Genomic DNA, 19,709 nt, shown 5'->3' on the forward strand with positions numbered 1-19,709 from the left:
CCGTAACCATTCTGTTAGCCTGTGTCTTTTTATTGGTGAGTTGAGTCCATTAATATTGATAGATAATATTGACCAATGCATGTTAGTTCCTTTTGTAATGGAGTCGATGATCTTACCTTGTTTCATTGCTTGTTTTCTTTTCATTTTTGTTGGGATATTATCTGTATGCCCTGTTTTCTTGGGTGAATTCATTTTCGTTGGATTGGAGTTTTCCTTCTAGTATCTTCTGTAGGGTTGGTTTGCTGTATAGATATTGCGTAAATTTAGTTTTGTCATGGAATATTTTGTTTTCTCCATCTATGTTGATTGAAAGCTTTGCAGGGTATAGTAGTCTGGGTTGACATTTGTGATCTCTTAGAGTCTCCATGATGCTTGCCCAGGCCCTTCTGGCTTTCATAGTTTCTGATGAGAAGTCTGGTGTGATTCTGATAGGTCTACCTTCATATGTTACTTGGCCTTTTTCCTTTGCTGCTTTTAATATCTTTTCTTTGTTCTGTAGATTTAGTGTTTTGACTATGATGTGACGTGATGTGTTTCTTTTCTGGTCTAGTCTATTTGGTGTTCTGTAGGCCTCTTGTATATTTATGGACATCTCTTTCTTTAAGTTGGGAAAATTTTCTTCTATGATTTTCTTGAAAATATTTTCTGGACCTTGGAGCCTGGAGTCTTCTTTTTCATCAATTCCTATTATTCTTAGATTTTGTCTTTTCATAGCATCCTTGATTTCTTGGATATTTTGTGATTGGAACTTTTCTGATTTTACTTTTTCTTTGAGAGAAGTATCAATTTCTGCAAGTGTGTCTTCAGCTCCAGAGATTCTCTCTTCCATCTCTTGTATTCTGTTGGTGATGCTTACTTTTGTGGTTCCTGATTTTTTCTCAAAGTTCTCCAGCTCAAGAGTTTTCTCATTTTGTGTTTTCTTTATTGATTCTAATTCTGTTTTCATGCCTTGTACCATTTCTTCCATGTGTTTGAATTTGGATTCCTGTCTCTCTATGATGGACTCTATTTCTTTGTTCATTTCCTTTTTGTATGCCACTAATTTTTTCTCTACTTGTGCCTCTATTTGTTTGGCTATGTTTGCCTGTGTTTCTTTAAGGGTTTTGTCTATTTCTTCTTTCTTTATCTCCAATTGACTGGCCAACTCTTTGAAAGATTTGTTCATTTCCTCCTTATGAGCCTCAAATAATTGAGCAAGCATGGCTTTAAGGTCATTTTCCTGTGCTTCTGATGAATTGGAGTATCCATCGATTTTGGGGTTTGCTGGTGAAGTCATGATGTCCTGATTTATGTTGGAAGTGTTCTTTCGCCTACCCCTGGCCATTGGCTTATCTGAGACCTTCCCTGTTTGTTTTTGGATTCTGCCGATCAGACTGGTACTGTCTCTCTCTCGAGTCTGGAGAATTCTTCAGGAAGTTGAGAGAGGTCCCGTGTCCTTAGCGTGTGCTGAGGACTAGCTGTACCTGTGGGAGGAAAGTACGCAGGCGCAAACAGAGGCAAATGCAAGCGTGCGTGCGTGTATATATGTGTGTGTGTGTGTGTGTGTGTGTGTGTGTGTAAGTGGGCGTGGGCGTGTGTCTCAAGGGACAGAGTGATGGCTAATGTTGAACCCTTGAGTGTGTGGGAGGGGCTCTGCAATGTATATGTCGCAGGCACTAGTGATGATCGCAGCGCGATTTCTGGCATTAACTGCCTTAACTCCTCAATTAGACCCACAGAGCAGGAACTTCAATGTTCCAAGTGCCCCTCTGTTTCCCAAAGTGGGTATATGGGTGGGAGGGCTTCGATGCCTGGCTTCTGTTTTAGCAGGACCCAGGATCAGTGGAGCTGCAGATTCTCAAGGGTTCACTCACTTATAGGCAGGTCACTTGGCAGAGAACGGGGTATCTGGGCTCTCTGCTCTCTGGTTTGGCCCTGCTTCTTTGATGTGCTCCGCCAGTTCTGTGCTGTTGTCACTGCCAGGTTATGAGGTCTTGCTGCAGCTGGAGATTTCAGGGTGGTCTCGTCAGTTGGAATCGGGGTAACCAGCCTTTCTGTTCTCTGGTTTGGCCCTGGTTAGTATTAAACTGGAGGGCTGATGTGCCCCGCCAGCTCAGTGCTGCTCAGCCGCCAGGTTAGAAAGTCCTGCTGTAACTGGAGACTGGGTTGCTAGTCCAGATGCTTTCTGGGAAGTCCTGGGGTCTCTTCACTGTGCTCTCCAAGCTTCGGAGGCCCAGCGCCTGGTGTGTCTAGCTTGTATGGCGTTTCTGTCTGGATTTGGTGAGTATATAGCATATTCTCTGTCACTGTGGGATTGGGCGGGCCGTACCGTCAGTGATCGTGATCCTGCGGAGCTAGTATGGCGTCTAGCAGACTCATGCCCTGGGAGGATGGTGCAGCCGCTGCGCGAATCTGGGGCTCCAAGACACAGTACTGCTGGCCTTTGCCGATAAAGGGCTTGGGGCTCCGCCTCAGTGGCTGCAGGCCCCAGGCAGTTAGGTCTGCGCTGAGAAAGGCGAGTCCCCTGTGCTGAGGAGGAGGGAGGTCTGGGGGAGGGGAGTGCCGAGAGATCAAAGGATCGTTTCTCACCTTCCCCAAACAAGTCCCTGGGTGACCTGCGACCAAGGTTTTCACCTCCTGCGATGTTCCCTCTTGTTTAGAAAGTCTCTCCGTTGTTTCCCTGGCTTCAGAAGTTCTTCCACTCATCAACTCAGAACTTTATCTCTTCCACAGCTCGGAAACTGTGTGTGCTAGTCGCCATCTTGGCTCCGCCTCTGCATGAGAAACTTTTTGGCTTGGTTTTTGCTTTATATGGTTTTGATATGCCCATATTCCTGTGTATTTGTAAGGTAATTTTAATTGTATAAGATCATATATAGTAAGTAATATTTGACTCATCTATATCAGTGGTTCTCAAACTTTCTAACACTGCAATACTTTAATACAGTTCCTCATGTTGTAATTACCCCAACCATAAAATTATTTCATTAGTACTTTATAACTGTAATACTGCTACTACTATGACTTGTTATATTAATACATGATCTGCAGAATACCTGATATTCTAACCCCAAAGAGGTCATGACACACAAGTTGAAAATCACTGTTCTTAACAGATGGTTTATTTGTCATAGTTCTTACTGGGTAGGCAGGTGATTATTCACTTGCACCAGACAAAACAAGGAGTCATTTGGCATGAGGATTTGTATTCAAAATGCAACAATCTAGTTCTGTTCCCTAATCTATCTCAACAGCCCTGTATCATTTTGAGGGATGGGACAGATGAAGTATTTTTGCTATTGTAGAGAACGAGGGTTAAGTTCCAAGGACCCACAAAGAGGTTAACAACATTCAGTAACTCCCAGTAGATTCTATTCCCTTTTCTTGCCTCCTCAGGCACCAGGCACTATTCATGAGATGCATATCTATACATGAAGACAAAATACTCATACATATGATAGAAAACAAACACATATTTTTAAGAATTGTGTTATGCAGGATCCTATATTTTAAAATGTAACAAAGAATCTTGAAGAGGATGGTGTCACTCAAGGCAAGTCACTGCCTGAAAACTCCATTTGAAATAACTTAGGGCAAGGCACAGTGTACTCTACGCAATATTTTATCCTTCATATTGCAGGCTAAATCCATGCACATCACAGCACACTTAGGCAAGTTCATTTTATGGCCTCAAAATTAACTGTCTTATCTCTTTTCTAATCATTTGAACAAAGAATGAAAATAAAAGCATTTTTAAATTTTTTTTATTAGTTACATTTTATTAACTCTATACCCCAGCGGTAGCCCACTCCCTCATTCCATCCAACTCCACCCTCCCTCCCTCATCTCCTCCCTAACCCTTTCTAAGTCCACTGATTGGAGAAGACCTCCTCCCCTTTCATATGACCCTGTTTTATCAGGTATCTTCAGGACTGGCTGCAAAGTCCTCCTCTGTGACCTAGCAGGACTGCTCCTCCTTTGGGGGGTGGGGAGGCCAAAGAGTCTGCCATTGAGTTCAGGTCAAAAATAGAACCTGTTCCCCTTACTAGGGAAACCAATTGGTTACTGAACTACCACGGGCTACATCCAAACAGAGGTTCTAGGTTATATCCATACATGGTCCTTGGTGGAGTATCAGTCTCATAAAAGACCCCTATACCCAGATATATCTGGTCCTTGTGGAGCTCCTATCCTCTCCATGTCATGATAACTCCTCGTTCTTTCATATGATTCCTTGTATTCTGCCGAAGGTTTGGTTATGAGTCTTTTTTTTTTAATTTTTATATTTTTAATATTAGTTACAGTTTGTTAACTTTGTATCCCTGCTGTATCCCATTCCCTCTTTTCCTCCCAATCCCAACCTCATCTTCTCCCTGCCCCTTTCCAAGTCCACTGATAAGGGAGAACCTCCTCCCCTTATATCTGATACTGGTTTATGAGGTATCTTCAGGACTAGCTACAAAGTCTTCCTCTGTGGCCTAGCAATGCTGCTCCTCTCTGGGGTGGGGGGGAGTCAAAGAGCCCACCGTTGAGTTCATGTCAGAAACAGTCCCTGTTCCCCTTACTAGGGTACCCACTTGGATACTGATCTACCAAGGGCTACATCTGAGCAGGGGCTCTAGGTTGCATCTATACATGGTTCTTGTTTGGAGAAACAGTCTCATAAAAGATCCCTGTGCCCAGATATATTTTTTCCTTGTGGAACTCCTGGCCTCTCCCAATCATATTAACCCCACCCTCCGTTTTTTGATTCCCTGCATTCTGCCTGAGGTTTGGTTATGAGTCTTAATATCTGCTTTGATACACTGCTAAGTAGAGTCTCTCAGAGGCCCTCTGTGGTAGGCTTCTGTCCTGATACTTATTTGCTCCTATGTTCAATGTCCATCCCATCTGTTTTTCTAAGTGAGGATTTATCATCATACCCTGGTTCTTCTTTCTTGTTTATCTTCTTTAGGTGTATAGATTTCAGTATATTTATCCTATCTTATAGGTCTATATAAGTGAGTATATACCACGTGTGTCTTTCTGCTTTTGGAATACCTCACTCAGGATGATCATTTCTAGGTCCCACCCTTTGCCTGTAAATTTTATGATTTCCTCGTTTTTAATTGCTGAGTAGTATTCCACTGTGTAAAAGTACCACAATTTCTATATCCATTCCTCCTTTGATGGACATCTGGGTTGTCCCCAGGTTCTGGCTATTACAAATAAAGCTGCTACAAACATGGTTGAGCAAATGTCCTTGTATATTTGAGCAAATTTTGGGTATATACCTAGGAGTGGTATAGCTGGGTCTTGAGGAAGCACTATTCCTAATTGTCTGAGAAAGTGCCAGATTGATTTCCAAAGTGGTTGTACCCGTTTACATTCCCACCAACAATGGAAGAGTTCCCCTTTCTCCACAACCTCTCCAGCATGTGTTGTCATTTGAGGTTTTTATTTTAGTCATTTTGATGTGTATAAGGTGAAATCTCAGGGTCGCTTTAAGTGTTCCTCCGCCATTCTATATTCCTCTACAGAGATTTCTGTTTAGCTCTGTACCCCATTTTTTAATAGGATTACTTGATTTATTGCTTTTTAACTTCTTTAGTTCTTTATATATTCTGGATATCAGCCCTCTGTTAGATAAAGGGTTGGTGAAGATTTTTTCCCAGTCTGTAGGCTGTCATTTTGTTCTGATGACAGTCTTTTCCTTTACAGGAGCTTTTCAGTTTCATGAGGTCCCATTTATTGATTGTTGCTCTTAGAGCCTGTGCTGTTGGTGTTCTGTTCAGGAAGTTCTCTCCTGTGCCAATGACTTCTAGGCTCTTTCCCACTTTTTCTTCTAAGCGGTTTAGTGTGTCTGGTTTTATGTTGAGGTCTTTGATCCACTTGGACTTCAGTTTTGTGCAGGGTGATAAATATGGATCTATTTGTATTTTTCTACATGTAGACATCCAGTTGACCAGCACCATTTGTAGAAGATACTGTCTGTTTTCCATTGAATGGTTTTGGTTTCTTGGACAAAAAATCAAGTATTCATGGGTGTGTGTGTGTTTATTTCTGTGTCTTCTATTAGTTCCATTGATCCTCCTTTCTGTTTCTATGCCAATACCATGCAGTTTTTATTACTGTTTCTCTGTAATACAGCTTGAGATCAGGGATGGAGATATCTCCTAATGATCTGTTGTTGTACAGGGTCGTTTTGGAGATCCTGGGTTTTTTGTTTTGTTTTGTTTTGTTTCTCCCTATTTAAGCTGAGAATCTTTTATTCAAGGTCTGTAAAGAATTGAGTTGGTATTTTCATGGGAATTGCATTGATTCTCTAGATTGCTTTTGGTGGGATGGCCATTTTCACTATGTTAATCCTACCAATGCATGAGCTTGGGAGATCTTTCCATCTTCTGATATCTTCTTCAATTTCTTTCTTCAGAGATTTAAAGTTGTTCTTTTTTTTTTTTAAAAAAAAAAAAAAACAGGTCTTTCACTTGCTTGGTTAGAGTCCCCCAAGTTACTTTATGTTATTAGTGGCTATTGTGAAGTGTGTTGTTTCCTTGATTTCTTTCTCGGCCCTTTTATCTTTGGTACACAGGAGGGCTTCTGACTTTTTTTGAGTTGATTTTGTATCCTGCCACTTTGCTGGAGGAGTTCTCTGGTTGAATTTTTGGGGTCGCTCATGTACACTATCATATCATCTATGAATAGTAACACTTTGACCTCATCGTTTCCAATTTGTATCCCCTTGATCTCCTTTAGTTTTCTTATTGCTCTAGCTAGGACTTCAAGTACTATGTTGAAGAGATATGGAGAGAGTGGGCAGCCTTGCCTTGTCCCTGATTTCAGTGGGATTGATTTAAATTTCTCTCCATTGAGTTTGATGTTGACTATAGGCTTGCTGTATATTTTCCTTACTATGTTTAGGTATGTGCCTTGTATCTCTGATCTCTCCAAGACTTTAAACATGAATGGGTGTTAGACTTTGTCAGATGCTATAAAAGCAAAAATTAATGATAGAATTCTTCTGTGTGAAGGAGATAGGTTGTTTTCATACAAAATTTTTAATAAAGTATTTCAAAGGCATAGCTAAAAATCTTTTCAGGAATGCTGCTTGAGTTGTTTAAGAGCATCATTCAGAAAGTTCATTTGTCTCTAGTCAAATATTATATCAAAAATAAATTTCTGTCAGTGACAGACATGGGAGGGGTTCTAATGAGAGTACATGGGATGTTCTGGAGGGAGAAAAGAGAAGGGGGAAAGTGGTGTGATTGTTTTAGTTGAACATATGTATAAAAGGATTGTGTGTGGTGGTACACAGGTCTTTAATCCCAGCATTTGTGAGGTAGAAGCTGATGGATCCCTTTGAGTTTTAGGCCTGCCTGATCTATCTACAAAACAAATCTAAAGCCAGTCAGGGCTACACAGTGAGCAAATATATTTTTAAAAAAGTATAAAAAATAAATGGGTTTTTTTTTGTAGGAACAGAATAAAAATACAAGCTATGTTTGTTTGTGTTACCTATTTTGAAGCATTAAGAAAAATAATCCCTCAATTGTTTTCTTTATTCAGATGAGGGGTATGTCTGATAAGTCACTGAGACTAGTGCTGTCCACATTTAGCAACATCCGGGAAGAACTTGGACATCTTCAAAATGATTTGACAGTAAGATTTATATTTATATTTCCCTCAAAAATCATTATTTCTGATTGTTTACTTCCTAACATGGAAATAAAAATATTCAATATACCTTTATAAAATTTATTGTAAAGTGACAATACTACACATACCTAGACATAAATTATTTTTTCAAACAGCTAATTAGCATTGAAAGATGACAAAAGAATTGCCTCATTTGTACATGAAAGTGTGTTAATATGTACTAATCATTTAATTTAACACTAAGGTAATTTTAATGCTGAAAGGCAGAGTTGCCTACAAAATTAGAACCACTGTATTCATTTAATAAGTATTTCCTTCTTTACTACCATAATAACGTATATTTTAATTTCTCTTTCTTTAAAAAAAAACAATTTGAAAACCCCTTCTTCCCAATACATAACCTTTTCTACTTTTTATTTTAACTGGTATTCTTGATGCCATCAGATAGATACATTCTGAATGTTCTCTTCATAGTGAAAAACACCTTGAGGAATTTGGAGTGGTGTTTGTTTGTTTGTTTGTTTGTTTGTTTGTTTGTTTGTTTTTTCCTTTGTTTCTGGTTTGTTTCTGCATTCTCGTGAGTGTAGCTGGATTTTAATTTGAAAATTCTTTGCCTTGCCTGCTGGGATGAACAAGTCTTTGTAGATTGAAGTAAAACATAAAAATGAATCAGGGCTTTCTGCTTCATTGCACTTAGCAGTAGCTAATCCATCAAAATATTTCTTTCAATACAGGTTTTTGTATTTTATATATTACTTGACTTTGAAGAATTCTATTTTCTTAAGCAATTACAAGATGAAACAAGTCTTTATTTAAATTTTTACAACATAAACAAGACTTTACCTGTTAGCAATTTTATATAACTCCGAGTCCTAATAAGTAATTTTTTTGCCTTTAGTCACTGGAAAATGACAAGATAAGACTTGAAAAGGATTTGGCATTCAAAGAAAATCAAATAAAGGAATATGAAGAACTCTTGGCATCAGTGAGAGCAAACAATCGCCAACAGCAAGTAAGTTGATGTCTTTTGTAGGTGATACTCTAGACTGATAGCTTTCCATATCCACTATTACTAGCATTTTTATGTTCTGAGATACAATACAGGCAGCTTTAAAGTGTATGGAACCATTTGTTCATCTGATAATTGAACAGCTTTGAATATTTTCAACAACTGAATGTCCTCTCAGAAAAATAAGCAACCTTATGTATTATATAGTATACAAAGTACACAGTTCTCTGTATTGAGGGGCAATAAGAACCACTGAAAGTTTAAGTTGACTCAGTCATTCAAACTAATGATGTGTTAACTGAGAAAAATTGTACATATTATGTTTGTGTACTTAATAAACAAAGGAATGAACTCTAAAGTCATTCTGTAGTTCTCTGATATAATTCTAATCAAACTGTAATGAGACCCTAGAGTTCATTCTCTTCATGTCATGACATTCCCAAAGATTTTACAAAGCTTATATTTTTACCATAATCAAGGAATAATAATTTTAGACTGCGAATATAGTATGATGTGGTAAGACCAGAAAGAGCCTAAAAACTAAATTGAGATACTGTATATTTTATATAAATATTATTAATTTTTGCTCAAGCTAGAGAAATGAGATTAGGAACTATATTAATATGTCGTATGATATTTACAATATCATCTAAAGGTAAAAACCTAACACAGTGGTTCTCAACTTTTCTACCACTGCAGCCCTTTAATATAGTTCCTCATGTTAAGGTGACCCTCCTTAAATAGGTATTTCTCTTTTGAATTTTATCATATATGGTTGACTTTTATTTTGATATTTGAAGTTTTATTTAGAATATTCTATTTTTAATGCATGTGAGTTATAATAAATTAGGAAATAAATCTTAGTGTTTCCAAAAAAAAAAAAAACCTAATAGATTCAATTTGAAAAAAACATTTTCTTCATTTTTCTCAATGCATCACTTAAAAGGACATTTTATCTGTAAATTCAAAATTGATTTTTCTTATGGATTTTTGTCTTTACAGCAAGGACTTCAAGCCTCAAGTTCAAAATGTCAGACATTGGAAGAAAATAACCTTTCTCTTCAACATACACTGTCAGACATGGAATACAGACTAAAAGAACTAGAATATTGTAAACGTAATTTAGAGCAAGAGAATAAAAACCTTAGAATACAGGTACTAATTTTTGTAGTATTGTCCCAGTAATATAATTATAAATCTATCATTGTTAATAGAATACACAAACTTCACCTTAAAAAGTACTTGGACTCTTTTCTGTTGACCTTAACTGAAAATTTTATCAAACTGACACTTGAACTTTATCAAACAGATTCTCAAGATCATTTTTTTTTATTTTTAGTGTCTTATTTAATCACATGGTATTCATGCAATAATAAATCTTGAAACCTAATATATATTTTCTTCCTAAGAATCCAATTACAGAAAGTTATTTTGGTTTTGTGTAGGTGTCTGAGACTTGCACAGGCCCGATACTACAGGCTAAAATGGATGAGATTGGCAACCATTATACAGAGATGGTAAAAAACTTGAGACTTGAGAAAGACAGAGAAATCGGCAAGCTAAGGGTATGTTGACCCTACATTGTATAAATATACATTTCTACAGAAACTTTTAGAACAATAGTGATTGTTGGACCTTGAGAAGTTGGAAATGTTTTTATTTCCTCTGATGTTGGAATGAGGTGAAAATCATACCCAGGCTTTAGAAGTACATGGCTTAGCCTGAGTCCAGAGTACTTTTGTCTAATTACCTTTAAGCCTAGGCCTGGAAGCTTCCAGCTTCTGTGCAATCTAATCTTCTGCAAGCCTGGACCTTGAAGGCTTCAGCTTCTGATCTCCATCTCCCAATCTAGGCCTAGAATGTTTTCATTCTCCGGGACTTACGGCTGAATAAGATCACCCTTTCTAGTTCTTTCTGAATTCTTGCTGGCTGGTTCAATTCAGCTGTTCTGGCGCATAACTTCTTTCCAAGTCGACTGATTCAAATTGGCTTCTCTTGCCTTCTCACCGAATTATTCTTAGAAAAATTGCCTCTGAACTTTGCAAACCTAACTGCACAAACTCAGCTGCATTCAACTGAACTGTACCAAACTTCACTAAACTGTATTGTACTCCTGAACTCTACTGTTTCCACGAACTCCTGTATTGTACTCTACTCCACTGTACTATACTCTCTCTGAGCTGACATTAAGTAGCTTCTCTTTTCTGTCTGTTCTTATGAGAGTTGAATGTATCCTATCTCTGACTCATTCTGTCAAATATTTCTCTGATTCATCACTCTGTCTGTCCCTCAAGTAGGCATCACTGTTTGGGATTAAAGGAGTGTACTAAAAATGTTTCTATATTCCAGCCAGAGGTATTAAAGCTGTTTCTTGTCTATATTCCAGCAAAAAGGTTTAAGGGTGTATATTTCAGCCAGAGGAACTAAAAGTGTGTACTAAGGGTGTGTCTGTATTCCAGCCAGATCATACAGACCTAGGAATTGTATGTGATGTTTTGACAGACTAGCCATGTTGCTGGATTAAAATTCCTCTACAAGAGGTAATTCAGAACACGTGCTGTTCAATCATGAGGAGCTGAATTTGAATATCAATACCCTTGTAACCAGCTAGGCATCTTTCAAATGCCTGTAACTACAGCTCTGTGAGATTCATTACCTTCTGGCCTCTGTATGCACATACAAACATGAACACACATGCATGCACAGATAAATTAATAAGGTAAATTTTTATTAAAAAATAATAATTATCATCACCATCACCACCACTCCCCAACCCTACTACTATTAAAAAATAAAAATAAATTATTATTATAACTTCAAAGCTACAGAGAAAACTAAGTACATTGATGGTTTTTTAATATTTTCTAAAACCTTTTATAATAAATATACTTCTGTATATTAAAAACAGTGAAACTTCTGTTATTTCAAGTTAAATTATATTATGCTTCAGGATATTTTTTCTTCTCATGGTAAAAAGAGTATTAATTTCATTGTCTTGATTTTTACTAATTTTTAACAATTTACATTTGGGAGATGGGTGGAAGACCATTCATAATATTCCTTAATGCATCTTTCTTCAGGGAAGAGTAATATCTAGCATTATACAGCTAAACCATAGTTTAACTGAATAATTTATAGATATTTTAAGTTTTTAAATTAAAAATATTATAGCACTTCACCTTTCTCTTCCCTCTCCCCAATCCCTCCTCTATACCCATGCTTTGCTTCCTCTCAAGATATTGACCTATTTTTCTTTAAATGTTATTATAAATACCTAAACACATAAATATAACTTGCTTAGCACATTTTGTGCTACTTGTACATATATAATTTTGAGGCTGCCCATTTGGTATGAATAACCAGATAAGGTATTTATATGTAGGGAAAACTATTTTTCCCACTCATTGCAAGAATGATCAATCTCACAGCAGATTTACTGGTCTTCTGACTTTAGTCTTACTGTCCCCTCTTCCTTGATGTTTCCTGAGCCTGAGGTTCAGTAGTTATGTTTTACACGTATCAATTGAGGCTGGTCACCTCATGCTCATTTGTTCTCTGTATTTTAACATATTATACATATTAAGAATTTTGACACTCATGATGTTATACTGGATTTTTTTCATCTATAATAGACACCAAAATTAAGATATTTGCAAGAGTAGGTATTGTTTTACCTTATAATTCTATGTTGAATTGATCTAACTAAACCTTATTTTACTCAGTACTAAATGTAGACAAATACATTTAAATATCTTATGATTTGTTTATATTTATTTTTTGTGGATTGCTATGTTCGTGAAGTTCACGAATGTCTTGGACATGGAGTTACAGACAGTTGTGAGCTGTGCCATGTGGGTGCTGGGATTGAACTTGGGTCCTCTCAGAAAGGCAACCAATACTCTTAACAGATGAGCCATCTCTTCAGCTCCTACATTTAAATATCTGAATGGAAAAAATGGCCAATGATTTAAATAAATTAAAGAAAACCTAATTTGTTACTAGGCCTACTGATAATTCTATGAAATATCTTTCCACTGGTCTGTTCCAACCTAACATAATTAAAAGCATTTTAATCCAGCAGCTTCTATGTCTACATATGTGGAAGTGAGGAAGACAAGGTATGTCCTCAGGCACCTTTTCTTTGAGTTAGAGTTGTTATTACATTAGTCTGGATTACTTTTTAGATTAATTTAACTTTTTAAAAAATAATGCTTATCTCCCTGGGATAGTGTTAATATTCACGTAAGACATGCATCAAGAGTCATTTTGTGAACTAAAAGTCACATTATAACATTAAGATTGAAGGTGCTTTAATTAGTTTTTTTTAATTTTTTTATTAATTACACTTTATTCATTTTGTATCCCCCCATAAGCCCCTCCCTCCTCCCCTGCCGATCCCACCCTCCCTCCCCTTTCTGCATGCATGCCATTCCCCAAGTCCACTGATAGGAGAGGTTCTCCTCTTCTTTCTGATCTTAGTCTATCAGTTCTCATCAAAAGTGGCTGCATTGTCCTCTACTGTGGCCTGATAAGGCTGCTCCCCCCTCAAGGGGAAGTGATCAACGAGCAGACCAATCAGATTATGTCAGAGGCAGTCCCTCTTCCCATTACTATGTAACCCACTTGGACACTGAACTGCCATGGGCTACACCTGTGCAGGGGTTCCAGGTCATCTCCACGAATAGTCCTTGGTTGGAGTATGAGTCTCTGGGAAGTTCCCTGTGTTCAAATTATCTGTAAAGCAAAGGACACCGTCATCAAAACAAAGCGACTGCCTACAGATTGGGAAAGAATCATCACCAACCCTTTATCTGACAGAGGACTCATATCCAATATATATAAAGAACTAAACAAGCTGAAAAGCAACAAACCAAGTAATCCACTTAAAAAATGGGGAACAAAGCTAAAGAGAGAATTTTCGGCAGAGGAATATCGAATGGCAGAGAAGCACTTACAGAAATGCTCAACCTCATTAGCCATTAGGGAAATGCAAATCAAAACAACCCTGAGATTTCACCTTACACCCATCAGAATGGCCAAGATGAAAATCGCAAGGGACAACACATGCTGGAGAGGTTGTGGAGAAAGGGGAACCCTTCTCCACTGCTGGTGGGAATGTAAACTGGTACAACCACTCTGGAAATCAATCTGGCGCTTTCTCAGACAACTAGGAATAGCGCTTCCTCAAGATCCAGCCATACCACTCCTAGGCACATACCCAAAAGAGGCACAAGTACACAAAAAGGACATTTGCTTTAATTAGTTTTTGACAGAATCCAAAGAGCCTATTTTCTTAGCTTAATTCTTTTGCTATGTCCTAAAGCATTTGCTTAGGAAGTACATAATCGTATAAAGTAAGCACAGCATTTTAAGATGAGAAATTTTTAACTGGCATTTAACCTTATATTTTACATCAATATAATTCTGTAGATATTTATGGAAATTGATGTATTAATTTTCATTTTATGACTAGGTGTGTGATTTGACCTAACTCTACTACACTAGAATTAAGTTGTATTTTTAGAGTATTATAACAATTATTATTTCTAAATCCTTAGTCCCAATTAAACCAGTACCAAAAAGATGTTTCAAAAAGAGAAGGAAGTTGTAGTGACTTCCAATTCAAGCTTCATGAATTGACAAGTTTACTGGAAGAGAAGGATTCTGTTATAAAGCGTCAATCAGAGGTAAGAAAAAAAAAAAAAGGAAAATTCAGGGTAGAGAAGAATGATACAATTAATTTCTGTAGAATAAATAATGTCCATGGTTTAGGAAAGGAAACATAGAGCTGGAGAAATGGTTCAGCAGCTAAAGGCTAGACTCTTAATCAAAACAGCAAGGAAATACACATTACCAAAACATTACTACATAGGAGAGTATGTATATGAATAGTAAGATTTCCACTTAAAATGAAATCGAAGCAGAAATTGATGTTTTAAAAAAATGGTGTTGTATATTTACTATTTCTAAGACCCTGACTTTATATTTTATTAGCAGTGAAATTCCTCAAAGCCTGTGAGCTCATTTCTAGATCATGAACTCTCCTTCATTAAACCATGTCAGCAGCACAAAGCCCAGGATCTGCCATACAATAAGTTCTAATAGAACTATTAAAATCAATGGCTAATATTTTATTGTTATTATTTTATAATGGCACACATAGTAACATTCACAATAAATTTATGTTAGAACACTGCATCTACTTATTTATTGAAATATTACTATTATTGCTAGTATTAATTGGCCTTACTTTCCAACTGTTCAGAACAAAAAAAAATACATTCTCATACTGACAACCATGTCCATCTGATTGTCAATATCCCATGTTAATTAGTGAGGTTCTTAAAAGGCATGTATATTTTGGGTACTGTGGATCAGCATTAGTAGGATTAGAACACTTTATATCAAATCCAGAAGGAGTGGTGGGGTTGTCCTTAGTAATCTTAGTACATTATGCTTATATTTATATTTAAATAATCATTGTTTTTAATTTGTAAGGAACTCTCAAAGTTGAGACAAGAAATATACTCATCCCATAACCAGCCCTCCAGCAGTGGAAGGACTACAATCACCACAAAAAAGTAATGTATTTTAAAATGACATTTTATTTTTTTAATTAATAATTTTTTATTAAGTACAGTTTATTCACTTTGCATTCAAGCTGTAGCCCCTCTCTCATCCTTCCCAATCCCGCCCTCCCTCCTTCATCTTCTGCCATGCCCCTTTCCAAGTCCACTGATAAGGGAGGTCCTCCTCCTCCTCCATCTGACCCTAGCCTATCAGGTCTCATCAGGACTGGCTGCATTGTCTTCCTCTGTGGCCTGGTAAGGCTGCTCCCCCCTCAGGGGGAGGTAAAATGACATTTTAAAATGCCAAGTTATTATAAAATTTAAGTTATTATTCTCTCAGTTGAAGTGTATATCACTAAACCTCAGCAATTATACTGAAGAATGACTATATTTAAAAGGACATTGCTATCATAGTTACAATAACTGTATATCATGTTTATAGTATATTAAATACTACTGAAGTAAAAAACAAATACTCAGTGATTCAATTATGACACTGTATCTATCAGTTGATAGATATTCAGTTGTGCCCAAATTTGGACTATTATAAATATTACAATGACCATCTCTGTACAACTCTTGAATATATCCTTCATTTCTTTTGAGTATAGGCTTAGGAGTGAAGTTATTAGCTACGATAGTTAAATTAACTTTATTGCAGAACTACCTTGCAGCTTTCCAAAGAAGCTCTATCATTGTACATTCCCACAAGTAGTAAAGGGGGTACCAGCATTTCTCTACTCTTGCCACATTTGTTAGTGTTCTTCTTTTGGACAATATAGTTGCTGAGGTTTGGGATTTTTTTTGATTGACTTTTCTTCAGGGGGTGGTTCAAGGCAAGGTTTCTCTATGTAGCTTTGGCTGTGGTGGACTCACACTTTAGACCAGGCTGGCCTTGAACTCACAGAGATCCACCTGCCTCCCCCATTGCTGGGATTACAGGTGTGTGCCACCATGCCCAGCAACTGTTGAGTTTTTATTTGTAGCTTTGATTTTTATTTTTCTAACTAGTGATCATATTTTTGCATTATGTTATACATATATATATATATATATATGTATATATGGAATGTATATTTAATTCTTTGAAAATTTTTCTATTTAAATTATTTTTCCACTTTCAATTGCCTAGTTTTTATTATAGACTGTTTTATTCCATTGATTTTTATGCCACTGTCACACTACTGTTTATTACTATAGGTCTTAATAGGTTTAAAGCAAGAGTGCTCATGTTAAGAATCATGCTTTCCTATCATAATTCTTCTAGGAGTTCTGGGATTAAAAGTGTATGCTACCATGCCCATTTCTCCATCAGTTACTGAAACAATAATTTATAGTTTTCATTTATACTTCTTTGCTATCTTTATTCCTAAGTATTTTTTCATACAATTGCTGGGAAAATTGTTTTCTTTTTTAAAAGGAAAAATTTCACATGCATATATGTCTATGTACCATCTGCATGCCTGGTGTACAGGAAGGCCAGAAGAGGGCATTGGATCCACCAGAACTGAGCTGTAGATGATTTTAAGCCACAATGTGGGTGTTGGGAATGGAAGAGTAACCATTGTTCTGAACCTCCTAGTCATCTCTTAAATTCCTAGATTTGTTTCCTTAACTTTATTTTCAGATCATTCATTATAGGATTACAGTTTGTAGTCTATGTATTAATTTTCTATCTTTCAAGGTTAAAGATATGTTGTAATAGCTTATTTTTTAACTGAACTCAAAATTCTCTTATGTGAAATTATTTCATTTGCAAATAGAAGTGTTTAGCTTCTTCATTTTCAGCCTGGTTACTTTTGTTGTTGTTGTTATTTTAGATTTTCGAGACAGGGTTTCTCTGTGTAGTCTTGCCTGTCCTGGATTTGTTTTGTAGACCAGGCTGGCCTTGAACTCACTGTAATCCACCTATGTCTGCCTCCCTGAGTGCTGGGATTACTGGTGTGCCCCATGTGTGCCACTGTCCCTGGGTAGCCTGGTTACATTTTATTTCCTTTTTGTTGACTAATTGCCCTGAAATTTCCAATACAATGTTAAATAGAAGTGAGAAAGGGATTTTTTTTAAACTTTTTCTGATCATGATTAGTGGGTGGAGGAATTCTCTTTACATTTCAATTATGATGTTAGCTGTGAGTTAGGATTATTTTTAATCAAATTGAAGATCCATACTTTATGGAGTTTTTTTCAGGTTATCACAGTGCTAGAAAATTTAAAGCTTAATTTTTATCTACTTAGGTGATCAAAAGACGATGCCCATTGTACTATAAATAATATATTAAATGATTTAAAGATGTTCCAATATTAATATTGTTTGAATCTAATATTCTTGTTCATGGTATGTGACTATTTTCATATGTTATTGAACTGCCACTCCCCAAGTCCACTGATAGGGGAGGTTCTCCTCTTCTTTCTTATCAGGCCACAGTAGAGGACAATGCAGCCACTTTTTATTTTTTGTTCTTTTAATCTTGTGATATATTTCTGGTTCTAATAGCAGGTTAAAATTTACTTTATAAAATGAATTTCCAAGGATTACCATTAATTCTTTAAACTCCTGATGCACTATACTAGTTTCAAATATTTGAAGATTGTTTTTCGTTTGGGGAAATTGTTTGTTTGTCTTGTATTTCAAATTTTTTCTGTTTGTTCTTGAGATAGATTCACACTCTGTATTCTCTTAGGAATTTATTCATCTGAGTTACCTATTTTTTTTCCCTACAGATTTTCATAGTACTCATTTTATGTACTCATTTTTATTTCTTCAAAGTCACTAATAGTGATTTTTTTCTTTACCATTGTAATTTTAACAATCTGAGTTTTCTTTAGTCCTGATAAATCTGTATTGTTTTCCCTTTTCATTTATATTTTATTGTTTAATTTTTTTCTTTAATAATTTCATACATGTATACAATGTACTCTGTTTATTGTTACTCCGACTGTCTCTTATTTCCCTCTTACCTGTTACCTATACCCTATTTCCCCACAGTTCCCTCTCCCCCATTAATATCTTTTTTGTTTCTTCAAAGTCAATAATAACGATATTCTATTTAACCTATGAGATTTTAGCAATTTGAGCCCTTTCTCTTTTTCTTGGTACATCTATATTAACTATTCAGAAATAATTTTCATTTCAGAAATCTCTATTTACTTTATCTCCTATCTAACCTTTTAAATTATATTTCCTACTTGTATTTTATATTTACTTTCTCTTTATGAATAGTTGCTAAGATACAAGCCTAGGGGATAAAGCTGAAACTGTTCTTTCCTTATAGAATAGGAAATACAGCTATAATATTTTTGAGCACTTCTTTCTTCATATTGCATAATTTTTACTATTCTCTATTTTGTAATTGTTTTAGGATATTTCCTTTCTTTCTTTTCTATTTCATTTATTCAGTGTTGTGAATGGAATGCAATGCTTTGAGAATATATAAAGAAGTTAAACAGCAACAAATCAAGCAATCCAATTAAAAATGGAGTACAGAGCTAAACAGAAAATTCTCTGTAGAGGAATATAGAATGGCAGAGAAGCACTTCAAGAAATGCTCAACGTCCTTAATCATAAGGGAAATACAAATCAAAATGACCCTGAGATTTCACTTTACACCCATCAGAATGGCTGAGAACAAAAATTCAACTGACAAAACATGCTGGAGTGGATGTGGAAAAAGGGGAACCCTCCTCCATTGGTGGTGGGAATATAAACTTCTGCAACCACTTTGGAAATCAATCTGGCTCTTTCTTAGGCAATTAGGAATAATGCTTCCTCAAGAACCAGCTTTACCACTCCTAGGCATATATCCAAAATATGCTCAAGTATGTAAGGACATTTGTTCAACCATGTTCATAGCAGCTTTACTTCTAATAGCCACACTCTGGAAACAACCCAGATGTCCCTCAGTTGAGGAATGGACACAGAAATTGTGGTACATTTACACAATGGAACACTACTCAGCAATTAAAAACAAAGAAATCATGAAATTTGCAGGCAAATGGTGGGAACTTGAAAAGATCACCCTGAGTGAGGTATCCCAGGAGCAGAAAGACATGCATCATATATACTCACTTTTAAGTGGATATTATACATATAATATAGAAAAAAATCATACTAAAATCTGAATACATAAAGAAGCTAAGTAAGAAAGAAGAGCCTGGGTAAGATGATCAATCCTGACTCAGAAAGGCAAACGGGACGGACATCAGAAGAGGGAAAAAACAGGGAACAAGAGAGGATCCTACCAGAGGGGGCCTCTTAAAGACTCTATCCAGCAGTATATCAAAACAGATGCTTTGGGCAGCTTTGGGCAGAGTGCAGGGAATCTTATGAAAGGAGGGGGATAGAAAGGCCTGGAGGGGACAGGAGCTCTACATGGAGAGCAATAGAACCAAGAAAATCTGGGCCCATTTGTCTTTTCTAAAATTAATACTCCAACCAAGGACCATGCATGGAGATAACCTAGAACCCCTGCTCAGATGTAGCTAATGCCATATCAGTCTCCAAGTGGGTTCCTAGTAAG

General features: G+C 36.5%; 1 protein-coding gene across 1 annotated transcript in view; it reads left to right on the top strand.

Moving 5' to 3' along the window:
• The window catches only part of Pof1b (POF1B actin binding protein), a 79,883-nt gene that overhangs the window by 58,295 nt on the left and 1,879 nt on the right, over positions 1 to 19,709 (top strand). The window contains exons 9-14 of the mRNA XM_055598252.1: positions 7,525 to 7,617; positions 8,513 to 8,626; positions 9,626 to 9,778; positions 10,069 to 10,188; positions 14,182 to 14,310; positions 15,122 to 15,204. Of these exons, the coding sequence (XP_055454227.1) occupies positions 7,525 to 7,617; positions 8,513 to 8,626; positions 9,626 to 9,778; positions 10,069 to 10,188; positions 14,182 to 14,310; positions 15,122 to 15,204 (692 nt within the window). The remainder of the gene's footprint in view (positions 1 to 7,524; positions 7,618 to 8,512; positions 8,627 to 9,625; positions 9,779 to 10,068; positions 10,189 to 14,181; positions 14,311 to 15,121; positions 15,205 to 19,709) is intronic.

Source organism: Psammomys obesus, unplaced genomic scaffold (genome assembly GCF_907164565.1).
Source record: "Psammomys obesus unplaced genomic scaffold, mPsaObe1.curated_primary_1811, whole genome shotgun sequence".
In the NCBI taxonomy this organism is placed as follows: Eukaryota; Metazoa; Chordata; class Mammalia; order Rodentia; family Muridae; genus Psammomys; species Psammomys obesus.